Source organism: Ascaphus truei, chromosome 5 (genome assembly GCF_040206685.1).
Source record: "Ascaphus truei isolate aAscTru1 chromosome 5, aAscTru1.hap1, whole genome shotgun sequence".
In the NCBI taxonomy this organism is placed as follows: Eukaryota; Metazoa; Chordata; class Amphibia; order Anura; family Ascaphidae; genus Ascaphus; species Ascaphus truei.
In genome coordinates this window covers 287,517,400-287,540,780 of record NC_134487.1, presented here as the reverse complement: position 1 = coordinate 287,540,780, position 23,381 = coordinate 287,517,400, and the positions used below count along the sequence as shown (strand labels likewise).

General features: G+C 49.6%; 1 protein-coding gene across 6 annotated transcripts in view; it reads left to right on the top strand.

The window, feature by feature from the left end:
- The first annotated feature begins 251 nt into the window (after positions 1-251).
- The window catches only part of AGBL3 (AGBL carboxypeptidase 3), a 125,271-nt gene continuing 102,141 nt past the window's right edge, over positions 252-23,381 (top strand). For all 6 annotated transcript variants that reach the window (XM_075602518.1, XM_075602516.1, XM_075602515.1 and 3 more), the window contains exons 1-3: positions 252-401; positions 5,082-5,184; positions 8,809-8,869. In XM_075602518.1, coding sequence (XP_075458633.1) covers positions 5,119-5,184; positions 8,809-8,869 — 127 coding nt within the window. In that variant the 5' untranslated portion in view covers positions 252-401; positions 5,082-5,118. The remainder of the gene's footprint in view (positions 402-5,081; positions 5,185-8,808; positions 8,870-23,381) is intronic.

The window sequence follows — 23,381 nt, the reverse complement described above, 5'->3', positions numbered from 1 at the left end:
TACACTGAGTTTGCCCCAGTTTTGCAGCCAACATACAGATCCCCCATAAACAGAGAGGCGTAGACCCATATCTCAATAGGAAGGGTGATACTTCCCTTGCCACCTTCTAACACACGTGGGGGCTCTTGCTTCTAGGAAGTGGGCGTGGCTAATCATCTTCAACCAATCAGCTTTCTGTGCCAGATGGAGGCTTGGAACACGGTAACTTCAGATCTGTTGCCATGGTGACGCGTATACAAAGATTCCCATGCAGGCCCGTGCTGGCCCGGAGCCCGGGAGGCAGGAGTAGGAGGGCCCGAGGGAGGAGGAGGGGGAAGCACCTGGGGGAGAGGCGGCGATCCTGCTCAGTAATGAGCCTGTGCCGCTAAGGATGCGGATACCCACCCGCGGGGGGGATGAAGGTGAGAGATGGGAGGATGGGGAGAAGAGGGGGGACATGTGAAGGGAGAGAGAGGGGGGACATGTGAAGGGAGAGAGATGGGGGGACATGTGAAGGGAGAGAGAGAGGGGGACATGAGAAGGGAGAGAGAGAGAGGGGGACATGTGAAGGAGGGAGAGAGGGGACATGTGAAGGGGGAGAGAGGGGACATGTGAAGGGAGAGAGAGGATATGTGAAGGGAGAGAGAGGGGGGACATGTGAAGGAGGGAGAGAGGGGACATGTGAAGGGGGAGAGAGGGGACATGTGAAGGGGGAGAGAGGGGACATGTGAAGGGAGAGAGAGGATATGTGAAGGGAGAGAGAGGGGGGACATGTGAAGGGGGAGAGAGAGGGGGACATGTGAAGGGAGAGAGAGAGGGGACATGTGAAGGGAGAGAGAGAGGGGACATGTGAAGGGAGAGAGAGAGGGGACATGTGAAGGGAGAGAGAGAGGGGACATGTGAAGGGAGAGAGAGAGGGGACATGTGAAGGGAGAGAGAAGGGGGACATGTGAAGGGAGAGAGAGAGGGGACATGTGAAGGGAGAGAGAGAGGGGACATGTGAAGGGAGAGAGAGAGGGGACATGTGAAGGGAGAGAGAGAGGGGACATGTGAAGGGAGAGAGAGAGGGGACATGTGAAGGGAGAGAGAGAGGGGACATGTGAAGGGAGAGAGAGAGGGGACATGTGAAGGGAGAGAGAGGGGGACATGTGAAGGGAGAGAGAGGGGGGACATGTGAAGGGAGAGAGAGGGGGGACATTTGAAGGAGGAAGAGAGGGGACATGTGAAGGGAGAGAGAGGGGGGGCATGTGAAGGGAGAGAGAGAGAGGGGCACGTGAAGGGAGAGAGAGAGAGAGGGGCACGTGAAGGGAGAGAGAGGGGGACACGTGAAGGAGGGAGAGAGGGGACATGTGAAGGGAGAGAGAGAGTGGGGGACAAGTGAAGGGAGAGAGAGTGCGGTGTATATCTTTATTTATATAGCGCCATTAATGTACGTAGCGCTTCACAGTAGTAATACACGTGACAATCATATAAATAACAAATAATACAAATAACAGATCATGGGAATAAGGGCTTCAGACATAAAAGTAACATCTAGGAAAATGAGTCCCTGCTCCGAAGAGCTTACAATCTAATTGGTAGGTAGGAAAAACGTACAGAGACAGTAGGAAGGTGTTCTGGTAAGTGCGTCTGCAGGTGCCAAGGGTTATGTATGAGGTGTAAAGTATTAGCCACGGAGCTACTCATATGCTTCCTTAAGTGTGTTATAAGGTGGGTCTTAAAGTTGGATAGAGAGGGTGCTTACCAGATATTGAAGGGAAGGGCATTCCTGAGGTGTGGGGCAGTCAGTGAGAAAGGTTTAAGGTGGGAGAGGGCTTTAGATACAAAAGGGGCTGAGATGTAAGGAGGGGCAGAACAGTATAAAACTTTAAAAGTGAGGAGGAGAATTGAGTGTGTGATAAGGGATTTGATAGGAAGCCAGGAGAGTGATTTCAGCAGGGGAGACAGATTTCGGAAATAGTAGAGGGATTCTGGCAGCAGCGTTTAGGATAGATTGTAGGGGAGACAGGTGAGAGGCAGGAAGGCCGGACAGCAGGAGGTTACAGTAGTCGAGACGGGAGAGAATGAGGACCTGTGTCAGAGTTTTTGCATTTGAGCAGCAGAGAAAAAGGTGTATTTTTGTAATATTGCGGAGGAAAAAAACGATAGGTTTTTGCTACCTTTTTGAATGTGAGAAGAGAATGTGAGAGAGGAGTCGAGTGTAACCCCTAGGTAGTATGCTTGGGATACTGGGTCATGATTGTCACGTGTAGTACTAATGTGAAGCGCTATGTACACTAATGGCGCTATATAAATAAAGACATACATACACTGGGTGAATGATAGTACTTCCAACAGTAATGTGGAAGGAGGTAGTGGGGCCAGGTTTGGGAGGAGGTATGAGGAGCTCTGTTTTTGCCATGTTAAGTTTAAGTCGGCGGAGGGCCATCCATGATGATATCTCAGAGAGACATTAAGAGACTTTGGTCTGCACAGCAGGTGTAAGGTCAGGGGTTGAAAAGTAAATGTGTGTTATCAGCATAGAGGTGATATTTGAACCCAAAAAATGTGATTAGGTCACCTAGAGAGAGTGTGTAAAGAGAAGAGACAAGAGGAGAGAGGGGACATGGGAAGGGATGAGAGTGAACGTGTGAAGGGAGGAGAGGGGACATATGAAAGGGAGGGGGGGGGCATGTGACGGGAGAGAGAGAGGGGCATGTGACAGGAGAGAGAGGGGGGCATGTGACAGGAGAGAGAGGGGGGCATGTGACGGGAGAGAGAGGGGCATGTGACGGGAGAGAGAGGGGGCATGTGACGGGAGAGAGAGGGGGGCATGTGACGGGAGAGAGAGGGGGCATGTGACGGGAGAGAGAGAGGGGCATGTGACGGGAGAGAGAGGGGGCATGTGACGGGAGAGAGGGGGCATGTGACGGGAGAGAGAGGGGGCATGTGACGGGAGACAGAGGGGGGCATGTGACGGGAGAGAGAGGGGGGCATGTGAAGGGAGACAGAGGGGGGCATGTGACGGGAGACAGAGGGGGGCATGTGACGGGAGAGAGAGAGGGGGGCATGTGACGGGAGACAGAGGGGGGCATGTGACGGGAGAGAGAGGGGGGCATGTGAAGGGAGACAGAGGGGGGCATGTGACAGGAGAGAGAGGGGGCATGTGAAGGGAGAGAGAGGGGGGCATGTGACAGGAGAGAGAGGGGGGCGTGTGAAGGGAGAGAGAGGGGGGCATGTGAAGGGAGACAGAGGGGGCATGTGATGGGAGAGAGAGGGGGGCATGTGAAGGGAGAGAGAGGGGGGCATGTGAAGGGAGAGAGAAGGGGGCATGTGATGGGAGGGAGAGGGGGCATGTGACAGGAGAGAGAGGGGGGCATGTGAAGGGAGAGAGAGGGGCATGTGAAGGGAGAGAGGGGGGACATGTGAAGGGAGAGAGGGGGGCATGTGAAGGGAGAAAGAGGGGGCATGTGAAGGGAGAGAGAGGGGGGCATGTGCAGGGATAGAGAGGGGGCATGTGATGGGAGAGAGGGGGGGCATGTGAAGGGGGAGAGAGAGGGAAACATGTGAATAGGGGTAGAGGAAAATATGTGAAGGGGGAGGGAAACATGTGAAGGAAGGGAGAGGGGGCATGTGACGGGAGAGAGAGGGGGAGCATGTGAATGGAGTGAGAGGGGGGACATGTGAAGGGGAAGGGAGAGGGTGACGTGAAGGGGGAGGGAGAGGTAACGTGAAGGGAGAGGGAGAGGGGGACGTGAGGGGGAGAGGGGATATGGGAAGGGAGGGGAGAGAGAGGACATATGAAGGTGGGAGAGGGGGAACATTGACAGGAGAGAAGGGACATGTGAAGGGAGAGAGAGGGGGGACATGTGGAGAGGAAGACCGGCATGAGAAAGGAAAGGGGATATGGGAGAGGGAGAGAGAGGGGACATGGGGGGATGTGAAGTGAGAGAGGGGGTACACGTGGAGGGAGAAAGATGTAAAGGGACTGTGGGGCAGATGGATGACGGAGTGAGGAGGCAGATTAGGGGGATAAGAGGGGAAAGGTTGGGGGATAAGGAAGAAAAGGAGGGTGGCATTAGAAGGGAGAGATGGGGTAGAAGGTGGGGTGAGGGGGTAGAGTGCGGAAGATAACCAGGGAAAGGAGGGGGCATCAGGAGGAGATAGAGGTGGCATGAGGAGGGAAATAAGTGGGCACAAGGAGGTAAAGAACCTGAGAAGACGAGACTGATGGAGGGATAAGGAGAGGGGGTTAATAGTGTGGCGGGGGATTAAGGGAGAGAAATTGGGCACATTGAGGGGATGTGAGGGCAATAGTAGGGAGAGATGGGGTTAAGGGAATGGTGAGAAAGCATTGGGATGAAAAGTTGGGCTATAGTGAGAGGCCATTAGTAGGGAAAGGGAATGAGGAAGAGTAAATAGGGTATTAGGCGGCAGTGGTGGGCATGAGGAGGGGAGAAAACAGGATTAAGTGGAAGTAGTGGATGTGTGAGGTGACATTAGAAGGGATAGGAGGGGGGTCAAGGAAGAATGGACAGGAGATATCTAAGTGCACACCTGATTGGCAAGCAGGGCATGACAGAACAGAGAAGGGAGTGTGCTATTTAAGAGGAGAAAGGCGGAGGGTGCTTTGAAGTTAGGACATGTGTAGTAAATGGAGTAGAGATAGTTAATCAGGTGTGATTGTGACTGGACCTTATGGGAAAAAGAGGCTAAGAAAACACAATGTGAAAGAGATTAAATCTGAACCAAACACCCACGTTCGTGTCTTTATTCTCACTGCACAGATTTAAACACCCACCGAAACCCTCTTTGTACAGTCAGTACAAATATGTGTACAGTATAGTAATTATTTTAATTGCTTAGTTACTCTAAGTACCTGAATGTTGTGAGAGGAGCAGGAGGCACACAGTGAAACTCTCTAATTGAAATATTAATCCATTATGCTTGTACAAAAATACATTCACTTACTGGTTTATAGGAAGTGCCCATATGGTATATCATACCCTGTTGGGTCTCTTCCAAGCGTTGCTGAGTATTTGTATTACATTTGCCACTACTACTGGTACTGGAAGACTGCTCTACCCATATTTATACATATGATCTGTATTTCTCTTCTCTAGCGGTAAGGATAAAGGTAGATGCTTTCATTGAACGACCATGTCTGTTGACTCAGAAAAGCAAGACGTCCCCTCGGACCACACGAGCAGTGATGAATCTGAGTCGGTGCGTATTAATATGTATTTTTCTTCATTATTATATAGCGCTGGACTTATACTGTACTAAATAAGATGCACATTGACTGAACAAGACAATACAAGGATTCTGTACTAATGACATTACTGGCAACAATGTGAGAGGGAGTCCCTGCCCCGAAGTGCTTACAATCTGAGCAAGGAGTGGAAGACAAACAGATACAATAGCATATCCTATAACTGCAAATGTTATAACTGTGAAAGTGCATGTATTCAAAGAGGCAGGTGCTCTTGGAGGAGTTAACAGGTGTTAATAAAAAGATGGTGAGAGTGTTAAATAGCAATATAAACATGTGAGGGGCTAATGAACATTAGTGGAAAGTCTTATTTTGAGTTCATGTTGGATCTATGGAATACAATTTCTTCAAAGTGCAGGTCTCCTCTAAGACAGAGATACAAAGTAGAACTCTACTCACACGTTCATAATGCAATTCTCTATTTAATGTGCCAGCCTAGAACAGTGGACAGACAACGTTTCAGGTCCCACATAGACCTTTCTTGATGAAAGGTCCATATGGGACCTGAAACGTTGTTTTTCCACCGCTCTTGACTGTCACATTTAATGGAGAACCTCATTATGAACTTGTGAGTAGAATGAACTGTTGCACGCTCGAGAGAGTACAGTATTTACATTTTCGGACACATTTTCTACAACAATTTTTGTGTGTTAAAGTGCATAGTTTTTTCTATTATAAACAGGGACCTGAGACCCTGGCAGATATTAATTTTACATATTTTATTTTCATAATTCTTGGGTGGTGGCACTGTACAGATATGATTGCAATTGTGTAAGGGATTAATATTAACTCATTAAAACTACCTTGCGGAGGAGAAATGTGAGTTGGCTAGAGTAGCCATGTGTATTAACCCTGGTTGAATATGTAAGTCACGTGTTCACTTGTGTGCTGTTCGTGACAGATGGTGTATGGGGAAGGATTTAAGGGAGATATTGTCCATTTGAGGAACCTTTCTGGAAGGTTGAGAAGTGGGACAGTTGGAGAGCTGTGTATTAACCCTTGTCCCGTATGCAGCTCACGGGCTCACAGGTGTGCCATACGTGACAGTATCTCATTCCAACTTTTACTTGTGAAAAAACCCTGCGGTGGGTTTGTGGCATTTATTAAAATTCTATTCCTCTAATCAGCAAAGGAGCAGTAGGTGCCGGGAAAGCTCAACCAGCTGTGAGTCAAGAAAAAGTACGAGTCAGATGCTGAAGTGTGAACATGTTACTTTACCTGCATCCCTGCTGTCATGTTTGTGGGTGTTGTACAACAAATAGAATGTATAGTATCAAATAACAGCACGTGGCCTGTAGGAGTGTACAGTTTAATTCATTAGTGGTTTCATCTAGCTGTTGTAGATGAAACCAGGATAGTCCATGGTGTCCAATTGTATTCTTAAAAACGGGGCCAGTTTGAAAGTAATTAGACTAGTATTGTATTGTTGTTGTTTTTAATTGTGGCTGAAGTAGGTTTATATCCAGATTATATCATATGTCCAAATGTGATTATATGAAGAATGACCCTATCAGCATAATTTGCAACAACTCGGAAACAAGTTCTTAAAATCTGCATTTATTCCATCATCTTGATTTCTTTTAGTTAAGGCGTAGTATGCGATTTCCAGTTTCCATCCAACAATAGAAATATTACACATGGGCCCTTATTCTGTAAGGTGTGATAAGCGCAGATGACATGCTATCGCAGGAAAAGCCCCATTAAAGTCAATGGGGTTTTTACATGTGATACAATGTTATCTGCGCTATCGCACCTTACAGAATAAGCCCCATGGAATCAGTTGTAGAAGGCACATTTTTACGAAACTGTGCTAATCCATACGACACATTCTGGTGCCCAGAAAACCATTCAAGGTAATGTGCTGTAGGGTGTCTTCTGGTACTGGAAGGGGTTTTATGCATTAGCAGTGTTTAGTAGATATGGGATGAAGTGTCTTTAAGTTATTTTACCTGATATGCAAATGTAACAATCCCTTTGCTGCCAGAGAGACCTGTAATGCATTGCAAAGCTGTGTGAAGCATCACACTGGGACAGAGAAGGGGATAAACCCATGAGGAGAAGCACTTTGGGCTGAATTTTAGACCAGGAATGGCCAACTTTAGTCCTCAAGGGCCACCAACAGGTCAGGTTTTAAGGATATCCCTGCATCAGCACATGTGACTCAGTCATTCTGACTGAGCTCCTGATTGAGCCACCTGTGCTGAAGCAGGGATATCCCTAATACCTAGCCTGCAGGTGGCCCTTTAGGACTGGAGTTGGCTGCTCATGCTTTGGACAGATACAATATTTATTCTACAAAAGCCACCTTTTAACAAATCTTCCATTTGCTCTGCTGGAGTTCTTTCCTTTATTATTTATAACATAGAACTCTGCTCATATAATTTAGAACCGTATTTCAGGAGAATACTGAGCATCGGCAAGTAATTCTTGACAAAGAGCATAAAATATGATTCAAGACGAGATCTGTAAAAACAACTGAAAACTGACTACAGGGTACTTAACATGCTCTCAGCTGCTGAAAGGAGTAAAAAAAATGCCCTTTGATCTTCTTCAACTAACCCCGTCCTTTGTATACAAACGGAGGTCTTGTCTGGCAGAGAGGATTACCAGCACTGGAAATTTATCTCTCGGGGAGTAGGGTTTACTTTTCTACCGTCTCTGTTCAGAAACAACCTGCAACATATTTTTCCTTCATGAATAGATAATGTGTTCAATCGGGCATAAACGTTTGCAGTGTGATCTGTCCCATTTCTTTTTTTGCTCTGTTGGTACTCTTTATATTTTATTTTAAGAAAGGAAATATTAAAAATGCTTCAGACCGCGCCACAGCTGTGTGTGTGAAAATCAGATGGTGAATATTTAGGCTTCACTGAAATAATTTCACAAATAAATAACGGTATATTTTCGCTCTATAGCAAAATTGGAGCAAACCATATATATTCTCTGAGACATCTCACAAATACTTAGATTCAAATATATGCTACGGAAGGAACATTCCCAATCTCACGGTTCCTTTGTCTTGTTCAATCTATCTTGATACTGATTCCTGTTGAGTACCTTATTTTTATTTGGTTATTGAGCATTTGTAAGATGGGCTACAGACAGTGGATGAATGTTTAATTTAAAAAAAAATATTTTTTAAGCAACAGTATTAGTTCTAAAATAACAATGACATATACTTACATGTAGATTATGATCATACTAACCAACACGTGACATCTCCTATTAGAAAGATATGTTGGAGAAGAGACAGGTCACTTTATTTCCCGTTCATATGCATTGGGATTTGGGAATTGGGATGCTTTAACAAGGAGAAAGTAAGAAAGACGCATTGTTTGAGCTAACGATCAGAGATTATTTAGAGAGTTTGCATTGATAACCGCAATCTATTAATACAGCATTTTTTACGGTGTGGATAGTGATTCTTTCTTTATAGAAAAAAACTGTTTTGATGTTGATCGCTTATATACAACATAAGCAGAACATGTGCAGCATGTCGATTAGTGCTTGTTCCTAGCTTTCTCTTTTAATACAATAAAACATCTTGTTTCGTAAACACATTTCTTTTTCTTACTCAGGAAGAAGACGCGTATGTCCCGTTTGAATCCGAAGATGTCCATCCGTATGAATATTGCTCGGGTAACTTTGAATGCATTACTGCAAACAAATTGCTTTAATTTCAATGGTTTTAAAAGACCAGAATAAACGTTCAAGAAAATGTTTAATTCTGCAAAATGTCCTTGAGACTAATGTTTCCCCCACAAAGCAGCTGTGTCACTGACTCAACCACTTTTGGACAAAGGAATGTAAACCCTCACTGTGATAGAGCTAGAACTGTGTTAGATCTCATGGCAATTAAGATGTCTGTCTGAGATTAATTAGTAAGAAGATTCAGACTACACTTGCCCTTCATTTTTTCATTGGAATAGCATAAATTAAGAACTGTGAGTTCTTGCGGTCTCTATTAGAGCAACACAAGATGTAAAAGGTACAGTGCGCCCTTCATGTCTCTGTGGGAGTGAAAGGTATGTACCCCCGCTGATCGCTAAAAGTATGAATGAGTGAGGAGCATGTGTCCCTGTCCTTATGGGGGAAGGTGTGTAAAAAAAGGTGTGGTTGAAAAGTATCAGTGCCTGTTTTCTCTGTTATGAAGGTACTGTACTGTATGTGTCTCTAGCATCTTTGTACAATAGTGTTAAGAGGTTTACGTTCCCTAATACATTTTTAAAATACATTATTTCATAGTTTGTGAACTTGTAGTGGATCATCATGAAAGTTCTTCATAGGCGTTCTTTGGAAACCTCATTCATCTCTTATTCATATGGAAAAACAACTGTAGAGGGAGAGGGGGTTGGCCCGGTATTAAAGGGGTTGCACCCCATATGGCCACCCCCTGACCTCACCAGGGAGGCAAGGGGTTAACTGGACTGCGGTCCAGGAAGGTGGTTTACACCTTGTCATGTCATGAAAATATATGTTCCCCTGTTCCCATGTTTCATTATAATCCTGTATTTTAAATATGTTTTAAAGTGCATTTCTGTATCTCCAGTTCTGGAGGTCGCAGAGAGTTGATATTTGGCCAATATGTGGAGCCACTGTAGGCATTAAGAACTGGCAAATTTCGACCCACTGAGCCCACCAGAATGGAACTTATTAATATGTGTAGATATTAAAGTGTATATGTATGGTATTTTGGATCTGCCCTGAAAATGCAGACTCCATCTGCTATGCTAATAAGTCATGAAGGGCAGCCGGCTGATTGAGCCTAAGCACTGTGATCAAAAGTTAACTGCCTGATTGTTTACACTAAGTACTAATCAACAGATCAAGTACTAATCAACAGTCTCTGCCACTCTAATTGTTACCTGAGGGTGGAGAATCATCAAACTGGAGTGGTTTGTAAGTGTTATGTCTACACCTACAAACAATTCCGATACTTCATTTGATAGACTGGTCGTCGCCCCTGATTTAATTATGGGGCTACCCATAGAGTCCCAGTACACATGGGCTAATTAGCTGGGGGGCATGGGTTAATCTGTGTCTCCACGTTAGGGATTGGATACAGATAATTGTTCACCAATAGTCTGTATTCAATGTTAAGAATAGGGTTACACAGGTATATAAACTGTGTCAACCCTACAGTTTTTAGTTCTTCTTCTGATACCATCTTGAATGTCACCGGATTGCTGGAGAATTTCTAGCTGATACTTCTCCATCCCCCAACCCTAAGTAAGTGTTACCTTTTTGTCTGTTAATTGTACTATATTGCTGTGTTCACCTTTTTTAAGGAATAAATATATTTTATTATATCTAAGCCTCGTTCAGTTCAACCCAGATATTTGGTGTTCATTATATCTTGTCATAAGCTACCGTGACAAGCTCTATAATTAACTGGTGGCAGCGGTGGGATTGAACTGAACCTATATTACAGTGTTCTGTGGGACTCTGTCATATAGTGGGAACTCGAGAGTAATTGCGAGTTCCTGGGACTAAAGATATTGAACACACAGTAGTGCAACAGTTAACACAAGTTGTAACACCACCTCACTGCTGCGACCGTGAACCATGAGCGAGGCTGAAGGCTCATCCAACATGAGGACCCGAGCTCAGCCGAAGGACAAATGCCGTGAATATGGACTGCCCTATGAGAACCAGGAGGTCGCAGACATGGTTGGCGCAATCGGTGACTATGAAGCCCGGCTTGCAGAGCCTCAGGATACGGCTCAGCTTGCCCTTATACAGCCACCCGGAGATCAGGGAAGGAACCCAGTACCGGGGCGGCGGAATCTCAGGGAGGGAACGAGTGCACCTCCCGGGAGAAGTGCAACAGGAGGGGTACTGTTTGCTGCGGCTACCAGTCCGTTCACCCCATAAATGTTGGCACTGATTACTGCGTGGGGTGACAGAGGGACACCGGAGGAGCGGCTGCAGTTTATCACTATGGCAGTGAACAGACCCGCTTATTGCCCCCCTGTCCAACCCAACCAAGATGAACTCAAACTGGATCAGCACAGTCTCACCAAGTTCGTGGAAGGTACTGATCAGATCGACAGTTTTCTAAAGAACTTTGAGACACAGTGTCGGTGGTACAAAGTGCTTCCCCAGCATAGGGTTGCATGTTTGGACCCCTTACTGCCCGGCTTGGCTAAGCAGACGATGATGGCACTTCCAGATGAGTATGCTGATGACTATGACCACCTGAAAGAACTGTTATTGTTTCAGTACGGTTTTACAACTGAAAGTCTACCGGGGTAAATTCCGGCAGGAGGAGAGGCAGCCCCAGGAGTCCTATGTTACCTACGTGACCCGCATAGCTTTGTACGGGATACGCTGGGTGGAGGGCTATGAGGCACGGACTTACCAACGCCTGCTGGACCTCATCTTTCAGGAGCAGCTCATGCAGCAGTGCCCGCCGGCGGTGAGGGCTTGGGTGTACAACAAGAAGCCCAAGACTTACCAGGAGGCGGCGAGGCTTGCAGACGACTACTGCACCGACACACTTTATTCGAGCAAATACCCGGTATGTACCTGGCAGATACCTGGAATGCGCCGCTCCTCACCTCTGACAAGCCCCGTTGCATTTGCCTTCCCAGCCTGGGTTCATGCCTGGCTGATGGGCGGCTGATCTGTTAAATGATAATGATTAGGATTTAATAGGCTGCAATGCTTCGCGTGTCTACCAGATGGCATAAATTCATGAATTGTAATGCAGTATATATATATGTACTGTGCAGTATTGCAGCCAGCGGGAATAAAATGCTTCAATCCCTGCCGGAAAATAACTCAATGCACTCGGGCAGAAAACAGTCACAAACCTCAATACACCCGGGTATACCCGAATTCGTGGGACTAGCCGAGCTCGAATAAAGTGTGTCGCCAGTGTATGTGGCCAGCCGAGACCTGATGACCGCCAAAGCAGTAGCCAAGGCGGCGGAACCGGCCAGAAAGTCTGCCAATACCCCCCAATGGACTCAGAGGCCGCCTGCGGGCAGCAGTCCACCGAAGGCGGGGGAGCTCTGGCACGAGCGCCGGTGCTACAACTGCAACCGCCCTGGTCACATCAGACCAGATTGCCCGGAACCCCTGTGTTCCGGCGGACCCAATCAGGGGCAATGCACCCCAGCTGCGAAGCTGGTAGCCCGCGTGCGGGTGGCTTCCACCACAGACTCCGGACCGGTCATGGAACCAACTCCCAGCGAGATGTCCCATGCCACACCTGTCCCGGTTTCATCGGTGCCTACAGCCAAGAGCGGAGGACATCTCAGCGCGGACCTGAAGCAGACGGACGGCCGGAGCAGACATCTCACCCTGGTCACAGTCGGTGATCGGCAAGCAGTCGGCTTGCTGGATTCAGGAGCTGCAGTGACCCTGGTCCGACCTGATATGGTCCGGCCAGAGGATCTACTCCCAGGCCCTGGGATACAGATCACTGTGGCCGACGGAGTGCCACGTTTTCTGCAAGTGGCCAGAATCTTTTTGGATTGGGGGAGGGCCAGGGTGTGCAGGAGGTGGGGGTTTTACCCGGTTTGGATGCTGAAGTTCTTCTTGGCAACGATGTGGGTCCGATGACCTGCACCTATGACCGAGTGCCCAAACCCGCTGCAGTGGCGGCGGTTACCCGGAGCCAGACAGCGGCAATGGCGGCGGCGCCAGTCCCCCAGCCTTTGGGACCAACGTTAGCGGAGGGTGCAGAGGAGCCCGGGGAGGTAAGCCAGGATCAGTTGCAACCACAGACTGACTTACTGTTTCCCCTCACCCTTCCCCATTCTCCGGACAATGACATGACTGGGGGGTGGCCAGAATTAGGAGCCCAGTTTAGGGAGGCAGTGACGACAGACCCTACCCTGGCCGGTGTGAGACTTCGGGCGTCCGAATCTCAGGGAGGGGAAGGCACTGATCACTGCCTATGGGATAAGGGACTCCTGTATAGAGAAGAAAGGAACCCAGGGATAGAGGAGGGATTGACCGGTAAGCGACAGCTAGTAGTGCCCCAGGGGTACCGACAGCAATTGTTACGGGTAGCTCACTCTATTCCGTTAGCGGGACATCAGGGGGTCAACAGAACGTGAGCCCGGTTATTACAGCGTTACTTCTGGCCGGGGGCATCCCGAGATGCGAGCAATTTCTGCCGCTCTTGTGATGCCTGCCAGCGAGTGGGTAAGGCGGGCGACCGTGTGAAGGCACCCCTGAAACCCCTACCGATAATAGGGGAACCCTTCCAGAAAGTAGCGATGGATCTTGTAGGACCCCTTATGATTTCTAGCAGGTCAGGGAAGCGCTACATCCTCACGGTGGTGGATTTTGCCACCCGGTACCCTGAGGCGGTAGCGCTTGGCACCATAGATGCCAAGACAGTAGCAGCAGCTTTGCTGAACATTTTTTCTAGGGTAGGTTTCCCTAGTGAGGTCCTAGCCGATCAGGGGTCGCAGTTCATGAGTGAACTGTTACATTGTCTCTGGGATGCATGCGTTGTACAGCACCGGCGCACTACCCCTTACCATCCCCAGACAAACGGATTATGTGAGAGGTTTAACGGTACCCTGAAGCAGATGCTTCGGACCTTTATGGAGGCGGAGGGGAAAGACTGTGAGATTCATTTACAGCACTTGCTGTTTGCCTACCGAGAGGTACCGCAGGAATCTACAGGCTTCTCCCCCTTCGAGCTACTATATGGCCGCAGGGTACGTGGACCTCTGGACCTATTCCATGAGGGATGGGAAGGGGAGGCTACTGCTACTGATGCTTCAGTGATCCAATATGTAGTAGATCTCCGAGACCGGTTAGAGATGCTCATGGGGGTGGCCCAGGACCACCTCAGTGCCGCTCAGACCAAGCAAAAGCAATGGTATGACAGGAATGCCCGTAGCAGGGAATTCATCCCAGGGCAGCAGGTGCTTGTTCTCAAACCCACTTGGGAGAACAAGTTGATGGCTGCCTGGTAGGGACCGTACCCGGTTATCCGAAAGGTGAATGAGTACAACTACGTTGTACAGGTAGAGCCTGAGAGGCATAAGACATATCACGTCAATATGCTGAAAGAGTACAGAGCACCAAGTATGGGAGCAGTAATGGCCATTTGTTGCCCACTGCTGGAGGATCCGGCGAGCAATGCTCTGCATGATCTCCTAGGGGAGGCTAGGCAGGGAAACACTGTGGAGCAGGTAGAGATAGGGGCACAGTTGAGTGTTAGGCAGCAGGTAGAAGCCAGGGACATGCTAGCTAAGTTTAGGGCCCTCTTCACTGACATGCCAGCGACCACACATCTCACAAAACACCCAGTGCACACAGGGGATCTGTAACCTCTGCATAAGCATGCTTATAGAGTGTCAGCAGAGGTCAAGACCAGTATGGAAAGGGAGATAGAGGAGATGCTGACCCTAGGGGTAATTACTCCGTCCCAAAGTCCTTGGGCAAGCCCGGTAGTTCTAGTCCCTAAGAAGGACAAGACCACCCGGTTTTGTGTGGACTACCGCTTGCTCAACGCTGGGACGGTGTCAGATGCCTACCCCATGCCCCGCATGGATGAGTTACTGGATGAACTCGCGGGGGCAAGGTATCTGACCACTATGGATTTGAGCAAAGGCTATTGGCAAATCCCACTGACCCTGGAGGCTAGGGAGAAGTCAGCATTCATCACTCCAAATGGCCTCTATGAGTTTTTAGTGATGCCATTTGGGATGAAGAATGCCCCGGCTACCTTCCAACGCCTGGTCAATAGGTTACTGGAAGGGATGCAGAGCTATGCCAGGGCTTACTTAGACGACATTGCTGTCTTTAGTAATTCTTGGGACTCCCATTTAGGACATGTAGCTGCGGTGCTGGATAGGATCAGGGAGGCTGGGCTTACCTTGAAACCCACTTAGTGTATGGTAGGGATGGCAGAGGTCTTGTACTTAGGGCACAGGGTGGGTGGAGGGCACCTCAAACCAGAGCCAGCTAAGGTAGAAGCCATAGTTCAGTGGCCTGTTCCAAAAACCAAGAAACAGGTCATGGCATTTTTGGGCCCCGAAGGGTACTATAGGAAGTTTGTCCCACAGTACAGCGCCGTGGCCAAACCCCTGACTGATTTGACTAAGAAGCAACTGCCTGTGCTTATCACCTACTCCTGCCTGTGAAACTGCTTTCCAGGCACTGAAAACTGTGCTTGCTGGGGCCCCCATACTGGCTGCCCCGGACTATACCAAACATTTCCTTATACAGACTGATGCCTCGGACTAGGGGATTGGGGCTGTGTTGAGCCAACTGGGGGACGACGGTAGAGAGCACCCTGTGGTGTACCTCAGCCGAAAACTACTCCCCAGAGAAGTGGCCTATGCCACCATTGAGAAAGAGTGCTTGGCCATTGTGTGGGCACTCAAAAAACTCCAGCCCTATGTGTATGGAAGGGCTTTCACGGTCCTCACAGACCACAACCCCCTGAGTTGGCTGCAGAGGGCATCAGGGGAGAATGCCAAATTGCTATGGTGGAGCTTGGCCTTGCAAGAGTTTGAGTTTACTATTCAGCACAAAAAGGGTAGTGAAAACAGCAATGCTGATGGACTTTCACGTCAGGACTATCCCTCTGAGACTGAGTTCGTTAAGGGTGCCAGCAGTACCCCACTCCCCGTTAGGGCCAGTGGGCCACAGGTCACCCATTAAGAAGGGGAGGTGTAGAGGGAGAGGGGGTTGGCCCGGTATTAAAGGGGTTGCACCCCATATGGCCACCCCCTGACCTCACCAGGGAGGCAAGGGGTTAACTGGACTGCAGTCCAGGAAGGTGGTTTACACCTTGTCATGTCATGAAAATGTATGTTCCCCTGTTCCCATGTTTCATTATAATCCTGTATTTTAAAGATGTTTTAAAGTGCATTTCTGTATCTCCAGTTCTGGAGGTCACAGAGCGTTGATATTTGGCCAATATGTGGAGTCACTGTAGGCATTAAGAACTGGCAAATTTCGACCCACTGAGCCCACCAGAATGGAACTTATTAATATGTGTAGATATTAAAGTGTATATGTATGGTATTTTGGATCTGCCCTGAAAATGCAGACTCCATCTGTTATGCTAATAGGTCATGAAGGGCAGCCGGCTGATTGAGCCTAAGCACTGTGATCAAAAGTTAACTGCCTGATTGTTTACACTAAGTACTAATCAACAGATCAAGTACTAATCAACAGACTCTGCCACTCTAATTGTTACCTGAGGGTGGAGAATCATCAAACTGGAGTGGTTTGTAAGTGTTATGTCTACACCTACAAACAATGCAGATACTTCATTTGATAGACTGGTCGTCGCCCCTGATTTAATTATGGGGCTACCCATAGAGTCCCAGTACACATGGGCTAATTAGCTGGGGGGCATGGGTTAATCTGTGTCTCCACGTTAGGGATTGGATACAGATAATTGTTCACCAATAGTCTGTATTCAATGTTAAGAATAGGGTTACACAGGTATATAAACTGTGTCAACCCTACAGTTTTTAGTTCTTCTTCTGATACCATCTTGAATGTCACCGGATGGCTGGAGAATTTCTAGCTGATACTTCTCCATCCCCCAACCCTAAGTAAGTGTTACCTTCTTGTCTGTTAATTGTACTATATTGCTGTGTTCACCTTTTTTAAGGAATAAATATATTTTATTATATCTAAGCCTCGTTCAGTTCAACCCAGATATTTGGTGTTCATTATATCTTGTCATAAGCTACCGTGACAACAACATGTACAGATCTGGGAGCTTTTGAAAGCTCTATAAACTATAACTATGTCTATGAAGAACTCTAATGTTGGTCAATTTAAAAGGTACCCCAACTTACTGTATGACAAATCTTTGCCAAGAATACCAATACTGCTGCTGGAACCTTGAAATACAACGGGATATTTAGGAGAAGAATGTGCTCTCACTGTCTTGTTTTCATTTTTCAAGAGATATTCAATATACCAAAATACAATTGTGATGAAGCACTGAATTGTGTGAAACGCGTTGCGGAGTTCACACAGTGCACACTGGTATCCAGACCTTTGGTTGAACAAGTTCCAGCCCTCCCACAAGAAGTTAGAGACATTTCCTTCTGCTCGCTCGAGTGAGATGTGTGTTGGAATACCGGCGATTGTGATGGACTACTATACACGGGTCCTGCGAGAAGCCGCAACCCGGAAGTAACAACAGAGTGGTGCCGAGCAAGCCAGCCCCAGCGCGCGGGACTGATCTGTGAGTCTCGGCACCTACCCCCTGCGCCCAGGAACCAATTCGAACTGATTACCTGTGCACTGATCTACTGAACCTATATATTCTTATATGGAAGTTTTTACATGTTATTTATTTTATTGTTATTACATAAATCTTGACCCTTGGTGCGCTTCTGTGTTTATTTTTCATTTACACCTGACGTTTGGAGCCTTCCTACGACGGTTATTGGTGGAGGAGGGGTACCTTCACATCACAGCAGCAGCAAGAGGGAAGAGCTGATCTACGTCAAGATCTTTTTAGGAAGCAAGAGCGTGGTTTGATTTCATCATCTAGGATTCTGTACCATAGTTTATTGTTCTTGGCTTAGGTGTAGAAAAACAAAACACACATCCTTTCAGGGGGAGACCCTCCCTTTGTCAGGTGTATTACAAAAGTGTGAACCCTATGTCCCTTCTATACATTACATTTCCGCTGTAAGGGTCCTGAACCCGGAAGTCGATAGTGGGATTGACGCTCTTCATCCGACGTCACTGTCTCAGCACTGTGGTTTGTGTACTCCATTCTCTGTATGATGAGTTAAGTGTAAAATGCACCTAAGAACTGCACCACTTTTGTAATCTTTCTGAGCTCCATAGCTCCATCTCTTGCACTGCTTTCTTCCCAGCTTATTTAATTAATCACGTATTCCTTGTGCTGCTTCCAGAGGCCCCTTGTTCCCTGTTTACTTAAGAAGCTAACATGTTTCATATTGCCTCTCTCTCACACCTCCTGAGATGGCTGGAACTGATGCAAACGGAGGGAAATAGTTTAATGTAACAAAATAAATACATAATTTCATTGGATAGAACGTCTCTCTCCGTTTCCAACAATTGCTTTTTTCCAAAATGATTTGGAGGTACTTTGAAAGAGGAAGCTTAGGATAGCCTCCCAAAGCTCTTTACAGAAACAATAGATACAGTACATTGCTACACATTATGCAGTTATAAGTGGTCCTTATTTGATGTACTTATAATAATGGACAGCTAAGTACATTTTGAGTAGATACATGACCTTGAGGTCAGAGATAATAGAAGGCAGGAGATGTAGAAAGCTGAGACTGTTGGTCTTCTGCACACGTGAGCAGCATTGGATAAATAAGAGCTTTCCACTTGTTTCTAAGGCCTCGGAAAACATTATCCCTATCAGCGCAGCTTTAGACGGCGCTTCCGCAGGCGTGCGGAAATGCAGGAGACAGGCAAGTTTAAATTTTGCCGCTTATGCAAGCGCAGGGCCGGTCACGTGACTACCAGAAGCCAATGGCAGTCCGTGACGTCGGCGCCGTGATGTGGCGTGCTAGCCTCGCCTCCCGGCCCGCCTCCCGCCCGGCTCCCACCCTGTACACAAGCACGCTCGCTGACACTCATGCAGGGACAAGAAAAACCTCCTGCTTGAGCAGGAGAGCATGAGCATCGGCGCTGCCCAGCGCCGCTCCCTGCACCATGTCCCAGGCCTAAGGCTGCATCCCCGCTTGTGCTGACCACGCTCATGCTTGACAGTGGTGACGTCACTAACTCTCCAAGCATGAGCGCCGGGTTTCCTGTTTATTTTGCAAACGCGCTTGTGGTAGCATGGGAGCATGTTGAGTGCGCTTCAAACTCTCTTTTTTTTGTCTCCCCAAGCGCCAAGCTTGGGAGAGCGTGCGTGCCCGCGCACAAGCGCGCGGAGACAAGAGTATTAAGGGTCCAATAAGTAAACTCGGCAAGTGCCGCGTGCTCAGCGCTAGCGTGGACGCAGCCTAAAGATCTACTAGTCATTACATTAGGTGGGTACTGTGCAGGCAGGAGAGAAATAACTGAATTACTTTAACAGTGACGTTCCTGTAGGAAGAGAGATACAGTACTAGTCTCCACACTTATTAACCAGTTTTGCATAATGTTTACGTGCTAAACTTTTCTGCAGCAACCAGTATAGGTTCTAAACATATCCTGTGGAGACTTTGCTACAATGGGGCAAAGGGTTTGTTTCCAGTAATACAACATATCAACTACATGGGTAGACCACAAATGCACTAACTAGGCTTTTGAATTACTGTGGACATACAGAATACCGGTCACCAATACAGTAGGTAGTGAACTTGAATAGTACAGGAAAATGTCCACATGTTCCTACACTATATGGACTGATGTTTAGTGAACAATACACAGTAGCCCCGCATGGTCAGATTGAGGTTCAAGAGGTTTACCAGATGCACCAGTATCTAAACTCTGCTGACCAAAGGGGGGCCCTATTCAGCCCAATTCCCTTGATTTTGCAAGCTCCTGTATACAAGGCATGCTTAATTTATTGTATTTTATAATGTGTTCATATTTTGGTCTGCTATATTATTATCACTTTGGCTCAGATTTATGAAACAGTGCTATGCCCTGGCACTCCTTAAATCCCACTCACTTAAATGAATGCCACGGCGTGCTAAGGCCTAGCACTGTTTAGAGAATCTGTGCCTTTCTGACAGCCCCCATTGTACTGTGCTGCAGAATAGGGTGACTTTTTCCCCCCCATTTATTTATGAATTTGAAATACATTTCTTAGGCTGCTGCTACCTTCAGTGAGTAGCGGATGTCTCTAGCACTAGAGAGTTCAAGATTTGAGTCCGGCACCGCTTACATATTCAAGCTTAGCGCCAACAATTGTCTAATTCCCCAACAGCCCCCCAGAGAGCCCTACAGAGCATCTAAAATGTGAAGCAAATATTTTTTTCCCTGTGTCACGTTTACCACATCACTGCAGAAAGGCCCCGAAGAACACTGCTTCTGCTTAGCTGCTTAATGTTATGTAGGGCTCCAGTGCAGTGATGGAGTGAAGATGAGCTATAACGTCCTTCAATATTATTGTCATCTGTGACTTGGACGTAGGACCCACGTAGACGGATAAATCTCCTAAGTGTTTCTTGCAGCATGAAAGTCCTCCATAAACGATCACTGAGTGATTTTTGCCAGAGGCTGATAAATCTTTTAAAACCAAATGAAGAAGCAACATATTTTCCTCCTTCAATAACTATCACTGGGCTAAATAAGAATGGGTCTCTAATCCCTTCAGTGCCATGAGGACGTGTGTGTGTGTGTGTCTGTGTATGATCAGAGCCAAAAGACAGAGCTGCAGATTGATGGATGTACTTCTCTTATTTATTGTTTATAGCAGAGTGATTAATGTCCTTTTCTGGTTTGTAATGTAGTGCTCATTTGCCTCTCCGTTAAAGGAGAGGGTGATTTATTTGCTTCAGCGTAGGTGTTGCATTTCAATAGCTTGACAGTGATAACATTATATCCGCATGGACTATCAATTAGGTATAAATATAACAGTCATGTTCTTTAGCAGAATTGCTGATCTGAGGCTGAGAGTTCGGGGCAGAGGCCAACCTGAACAGCTCCAAAAACTGTGGAATGCCTCTGTATATGTACTGTATACATCTGTGTATATATGTGTGTATATATATATATATATACTAGCTGAGAGACCCGGCGTTGCCCGGGATGTAAATGCGTAATAGGTAGTATTATTTATAAATTGTGGAACAATAGGTGAGTATTTGTTGTAAAGGTTGGATAATAATATTGAAAAGAAAGATGGAAGAAAATGTAATACGATGTTGTATAAAAATGGTTTATTGTAACCACACCACAGTACAATGTATATTTTGGTGCCATAAGTGATGTAAAAATGTGAGGCGTGTGTCCTGCTAGGGTGTGAGGCGGCGGGTGGCGCGTGGGTTGTGAGTGCTGTCTGCGAGTGGGGGTCCTGCTAGGGTGTGAGGCGGCGGGTGGTGCGTGGGTTGTGAGTGCTGTCTGTGAGTGTGGGTCCTGCTAGGGTGTGAGGCGGCGGGTGGCGCGTGGGTTGTGAGTGCTGTCTGTGAGTGGGGGTCCTGCTAGGGTGTGAGGCGGCGGGTGGCGCGTGGGTTGTGAGTGCTGTCTGTGAGTGGGGATCCTGCTAGGGTGTGAGGCGGCGGGTGGCGCGTGGGTTGTGAGTGCTGTCTGTGCGTGGGGGTCCTGCTAGGGTGTGAGGCGGTGGGACAGTGATGTCGGTGCGTAGGGGCGGGAGGCAGCAGGTGTGTGTGGCGGCAGGTATGTGTCGAGTGTGGCGGGTGTCTGTTGAGTGCGTGCAGCGGCTGTGAGGCGGTGGGTGAAAGGCAGAGGCGGCCGGAGTAAGGGCGGGTGAAAGGCAGAGGCGGGGGTGGGGAGGCGGTAAGGTGGGCAGGAAGGCGAAGGGCGGCGGGAAGGGGAGGAGGGGGTGGTGGAGGGGGGCAAGGGGTGGAGGAGGGGGGCAAGGGGTGGGAGGAGGGGGGCAAGGGGTGGGAGGAGGGGGGCAAGGGGTGGAGGAGGGGGGAAGGGTTAGAGGAGGGGGGAAGGGTTAGAGGAGCGGGGGGGGGGAAGGGTTAGAGGAGCGGGGGGGGGAAGGGTTAGAGGAGCGGGGGGGGGAAGGGTTAGAGGAGGGGGGGGAAGGGGTGGGAGGGGAGGGGGGTGGAGGGGAGGGGGGTGGAGGGGAGGGGGGGGTGGAGGAGAGCGGAGGGGGGGGTGGAGGGGAGCGGAGGGGGGGGAAAGGGGAGCGGAGGGGGGGGAAAGGGGAGCGGAGGGGGGGGGAAAGGGGAGCGGAGGGGGGGGAAAAGGGAGCGGAGGGGGGGGAAAAGGGAGCAGAGGGGGGGGAAAGGGGAGCGGAGGGGGGGAAAGGGGAGCGGAGGGGGGGGAAAGGGGAGCGGAGGGGGGGAAAGGGGAGCGGAGGGGGGGGAAAGGGGAGCGGAGGGGGGGGAAAGGGGAGCGGAGGGGGGGAAAGGGGAGCGGAGGGGGGGAAAGGGGAGCGGAGGGGGGGGAAAGGGGAGCGGAGGGGGGGAAAGGGGAGCGGAGGGGGGGGAAAGGGGAGCGGAGGGGGGGGAAAGGGGAGCGGAGGGGGAAGGGGGGGGGAGGCGGTGGGAAGGGGGGGGGAGGCGGTGGGAAGGGGGGGGGGAGGCAGTGGGAAGGGGGGGGAGGCGGTGGGAAGGAGGGGGGAGGCGGTGGAAGGGGGGGGAGGCGGTGGGAAGGGGTGGGGAGGCGGTGGGAAGGAGGTGGGGAGGCGGTGGGAAGGGAGGCGGTGGGAAGGGAGGCGGTGGGAAGGGGCGGTGGGAAGGGGGGGGGGGCGGTGGGAAGGGGCGGTGGAAGGGGGGGGGCGGTGGGAAGGGGGGGGGTGGGAAGGGGGGAGGGAGGCGGTGGGAAGGGGGGGGGGAGGCGGTGGGAAGGGGGGGGGAGGCGGTGGGAAGGGGGGAGGGGAGGCGGTGGGAAGGGGGAGGGGAGGCGGTGGGAAGGGGGAGGGGAGGCGGTGGGAAGGGGGGAGGGGGGGCAGTGGACAGGAAGGGGGGGCAGTGGACAGGAAGGGGGGCAGTGGACAGGAGGGGGGGGCAGTGGACAGGAGGGGGATGCAGTGGACAGGAGGGGGGCAGTGGACAGGAGGGGGGGCAGTGGACAGGAGGGGGGGCAGTGGACAGGAGGGGGATGCAGTGGACAGGAGGGGGGGCAGTGGACAGGAGGGGGGGCAGTGGACAGGAGGGGGGGGCAGTGGACAGGAGGGGGGGCAGTGGACAGGAGGGGGGGCAGTGGACAGGAGGGGGGGGCAGTGGACAGGAGGGGGGGCAGTGGACAGTAGGGGGGGCAGTGGACAGGAGGGGGGGCAGTGGACAGGAGGGGGGGGCAGTGGACAGTGGACAGGAGGGGATGGACAGTGGACAGGAGGGGGGGGCAGTGGACAGTGGACAGGAGGGGGTGGACAGTGGACAGGAGGGGGTGGACAGTGGACAGGAGGGGGTGGGCAGTGGACAGGAGGGGGGGGCAGTGGACAGGAGGGGGGGGGCAGTGGACAGGAGAGGGGGGCAGTGGACAGGAGCGGGGGGGCAGTGGACAGGAGAGGGGGGGCAGTGGACAGGAGAGGGGGGGCAGTGGACAGGAGAGGGGGGGCAGTGGACAGGAGAGGGGGGGCAGTGGACAG